Genomic DNA, 4397 nt, shown 5'->3' with positions numbered 1-4397 from the left:
GCATCCCCAGTCGTCATCCTTCTCCGTCCTCCCTCTTCCCTCCTGCATCCCCAGTCGTCATCCTCCGTCCTCCCTCTTCCCTTCTGCGTCCCCAGCCATCATCCTTCTTCGTCTTCCTTCATCCCTCTCCCATCCCCAGTCATCATTCTTCTCCGGCCAAGGGAGTACTCTGCTTCAACCACTGTCATAACTTGCACTAATTGACTCTAGACTCTCAACTGTCTCCCTTCCTCCCTCCTTTTTCTCCTCTGGCCCATTTGCTATACATCAACCAGAATGATCTTTTAAGATATGGAAATCAGCTTGTGTCATTCTTAAAAGACCAGTGGTTTTCCATCGCATTTAAAATAAAATCCCAATTCCTCCTGTAGGTTATATGAGATCTAGCCCCTCTGCCATCCCATTTCCTTCATTTGCTGCAGAAGCCACCCCGGGTGCCTCTGAGGTTTCCCAGTACACTGAGTTTTTTTTCCACCTTAGGGTCTTTGCACTTGATCTCCCCTTACCTGGAAAATCTTACCATGAGTGTTAATTGATGCAAAGGACTTAAGAGTCCTCCCCCATGTTGTTTTGTGAAAGTATTTGATGGAGAGAATCATAAACTCAGAACAACTGCCATGTGCATCTGTGAGTTTTGTAGCAGTGTTCTGCTTCTGAGGATCAGCCAGAGGCATGTTCTAACTCTCTGTGTTTAATCTCCACAGGGTTTAGGGGCTCAGGAGCAAGGAGCCACAGATCATATTAAAGTTCAAGTGAAAAATAACCACCTGGGACTCGGAGCCACCATCAATAACGAAGTGAGCAGCAGCTTGCCTCCTGGGTGTCTTTGCATAATTGACTTCAGTCTTGTAGATGTAAACATTTTAATCCAGTCAGTTGATTAATTTGTCTAACTGTTGGTGTCACACTTCATTTCATTCTCCTGAACACTGACACTTTCAATGTGTGGTACCGTAATTCAGAATCAGCGGCCTACTGTGGTTTTATCTAAACTGAAAGTTTTGTTCCTAAGTTTTTGCAGCCAACAGAATCTGGTAGGAAATCTGGAGAATTACTTTTGGTAAATTGAATTACTTTGGTTAGTTCAGTATCTCTGAGTAGTGGATTAGAGCAGCTAAAATTTTTAGCCACTAAAGAAAGAGTTTACATAGGGTTGATTTCAAATGTAGTTGTTGAAGGATAGATAATACAGATACACTTTTTTTCTTGGAAGAAACATTACCCAGTAAACCTGTTCCATATTCCTTTACCTTAAGTATTCTTAAAAATGCTTAAGAATGTGAGTAAGGCAGATTCTTACACTGAAACCCTGCTTCCCGCTGGTTTGGGAGATCTTCATTCTCTTATAAAAGCCAGGTTCATAATGAACTTATTAGGTAACCACCTTACGAATGGGTGCTCATCAATTCACGGGACTTGAGATTCTTCCTCCTCCCCTTCCTCAGAGTTTTGTTAAATTGAGGTTGGTGTAAGTAATTAGAATATTTTAAGTTCTACCGAACAAAGAGGAGCATTTCTGTGTCCCTCATGGTTCTTGTCCTTTGACCTATAATTTCCCCTAGTGAGGAAAAATATAGTAATTTCATTGTGTTTTACTTTAATATTTAGCACACAGGTTGCCTATTTGCTATAAATTGACTGTCGATTGATAAGTCATTCACATTTGAAATCAGGCCTTAAGCTCCCAGGAAGCCCCTTTATAATATTGATCTGAATAAAGAGCATTTTAACTATATTATTTCTTGAATCCACTTAAATTTATCAAATAGTATTTTGATGAAAGATTTAAAATTTCTTACTAATCACTGGATTTCCTTGATTCCAAAATATCATCATCTCAGTCAGTGTAGGTAAACTACGGACTTACCTCTCATTCATTTCTTGGTATTTTCAGGACAACTGGATTGCACATCAGGATGATTTTAACCAGCTTCTGGCCAAACTGAACACTTGCCATGGGCAGGAAACTACAGGTAGGGAAATCAGGTGACCTAAGCTCTCAATGAAAATATGTTTATCAGTTTTTTGTTTTTCGCTTTTTGCTTTTCCTATTTTTTAGTTGATACATAACTATACATATTTATTGAGTACAGTGTGATATGTCAATATCTGTACACAATTTGTAATGTACACGTGTTGTGTTCATCAGTGTAATTAGCATATACATCAACTCAGACTTTTTTTATTTCCTTGTGTTGGGAACATTTAAAATCTGTTCTAGCTATTTGAAAATATACAGTAAAGTGTTATTTACTGTAGTCACCTACAGTGCTATAGAACACAGAGCTTTTTCCTCCTATCTAGTGGGACTTTTATATCCATTAGCCAATCTTTAGCTATTTCCACCTCCCCCTTCTCCTTACCCAGCTCTAATAACCACTGTTCTGCTCTCTACTTTTATGAGCTCAACATTTTTAGCTTTTACATATGAATGAGAATATGTGATATTTATCTGTGCCTGGCTTATTTTACTTAATGTCCTCCAAGCTCATCCATTTTGCCTCAGGTGAAAACCTCATATTCTTTCGTAAGGCTAAATAGTATACCACTGTGTATATGCACCGCGTGCTGCTTGCCTGTTCGTCTGTTGGCGGACACCTAGGTTGATTCCATTTCTTGGCTGTTGTGCCACAGTGAGCATGGGAGTGCAGGTATCTCTTCAACGTTCTGATTTCCTTTCCTTTGGCTAGTACCCGGGAGCGGATTGCTGGATCATTTAGTCATTCTATTTTTAATTTTTTGAGGAGCTGCCATACTATTTCCTGTTTTCTATAGTGGCTGCATCAACAGTGCATAAGAGTTCCAATTTCTCCAATCCTCGCCAATAATTATCTTTTATTGTTTGAGAGTAGCTGTCCTAATGAGTGTGAGATGATGTCTCATTGTGATTTGGATTTGCATTTCTTTAATGACTGATGTTAAGCATCTTTTCCTCTGCTTATTGGCCATTTTTTTATCTTCTTTGGAGGAATGTCTATTTAAGTCTTTTGCTCATTTTTGATTGGATTTTGTTGTAATCTGCAAGCATTTTTATAAACATTCTAGTTTATAAACAATCTATTCCTGGTGTATAATGTGTATCTTGGGTGAATAATCGATAGATATTTGGTAGATTGAAGGAGAACTTTGTGGATGAAATAAAGTATTAGACTTGAGTTCAGCAAACATTTATTGAGCTCTGTGCTGGGTACCAGTTTATGTGTGAGGATATGCAGAGGTATAAGACACAGTCCTGCTTGGAGGTAGCTAGCAGAATATGCTGGTAATTACCTGGCAAAATCACAGCACACATCTAACCATAGGAAGGTTTATTGCAGTGCTGTGCATGGAAGCGAGCCCACAAGCATGAAGGGAAAGGTGCTTTGTTGATATTTTTTCTAACCAGACTGGACTTTTGTTGGAATATATAACTTGTACAGTTTTCCTTATCCATAGGATCATGATATTGAAATATCCTAACCGTTTTGTATGCAGTCTTAATATAAAGGGCAATAATTTATTAGCAGAAGAAAAAGATAAGGAAAATGCTTTCTGAAAATATTGAGTGACTCATATTAGGAAATGCAGGATCTGTGAAGCAGTAAACTTCAAGGACACTCTTCCTTACTAATTATACACAAAAGCATCTCTATATTTATGATCACAGTTGAACTAAATAGAAATACAGATAAGAATGTAAGCTTGGCTGGGTGCGGTGGCTCATGCCTGTAATCCCAGCACTTTGGGAGACTGAGGTGGGTGATCACCTGAGGTTGGGAGTTCCAGACCAGCCTGATCAACATTGAGAAACCCTGTCTCTGCTAAAAATACAAAATTAGCTGGGCGTAGTGGTGCATGCCTATAATCCCAGCTACTTGGGAGGCGGGAGGCCAAGGCAGGAGAATCACTTGAACCCGGGAGACCGAGATTGCAGTGAGCCGAGATCCCACCACTGCACTCCAGCCAGGGCAGTAAGAGTGAAACTCCATCTCAAAAAAAAATTAAAATGACCATATAAGACTTGGAGATTTTGACTAAAGAAGAAATAGAGTGTAGTGGTTTAGAGACAAACACCAGAGTCTAACTGCCTGGATGTTAGTCCTGGTCTGGCTCTTCATTTGTATGACCTTGGGTAAATTGCTGAACATGACTGTGCCTCGATTTCCTCTTTGGTCAAATGGAAGCAGTAGTATCATCCTTGAAAGTTGTTGTGAGAACTAAATGCTTTACAGCATCTGAGAAAAGCAAGCAGAGATACTCAGCACGGTCAGCCTCTTGATCGTGGCTGGCAAATCTAGAGCCATAAGCCACGATTATGGCCCGAAAATTTACTTCACCCTGGAGGATTTCATAAGGAATCTAGGGTTTTATTTATTTATTTTTTTCTTTCTCTCTCTCTATTTTTTTTTTTTTTTTTT

The 4397-nt window shown here is 39.3% G+C and overlaps 1 protein-coding gene across 4 annotated transcripts in view; it reads left to right on the top strand.

The window, feature by feature from the left end:
- Nucleotides 1–4397, top strand: part of PINX1 (PIN2 (TERF1) interacting telomerase inhibitor 1) — a 77460-nt gene that overhangs the window by 8329 nt on the left and 64734 nt on the right. For all 4 annotated transcript variants that reach the window (XM_017540457.2, XM_017540456.2, XM_017540458.2 and 1 more), the window contains exons 3-4: nucleotides 705–797; nucleotides 1895–1973. In XM_017540457.2, the coding sequence (XP_017395946.1) occupies nucleotides 705–797; nucleotides 1895–1973 (172 nt within the window). The remainder of the gene's footprint in view (nucleotides 1–704; nucleotides 798–1894; nucleotides 1974–4397) is intronic.

This window comes from Cebus imitator, unplaced genomic scaffold (genome assembly GCF_001604975.1).
Source record: "Cebus imitator isolate Cc_AM_T3 unplaced genomic scaffold, Cebus_imitator-1.0 Scaffold125, whole genome shotgun sequence".
Classification (NCBI taxonomy): Eukaryota; Metazoa; Chordata; class Mammalia; order Primates; family Cebidae; genus Cebus; species Cebus imitator.
This window is presented reverse-complemented; position numbering and strand designations above follow the sequence as displayed.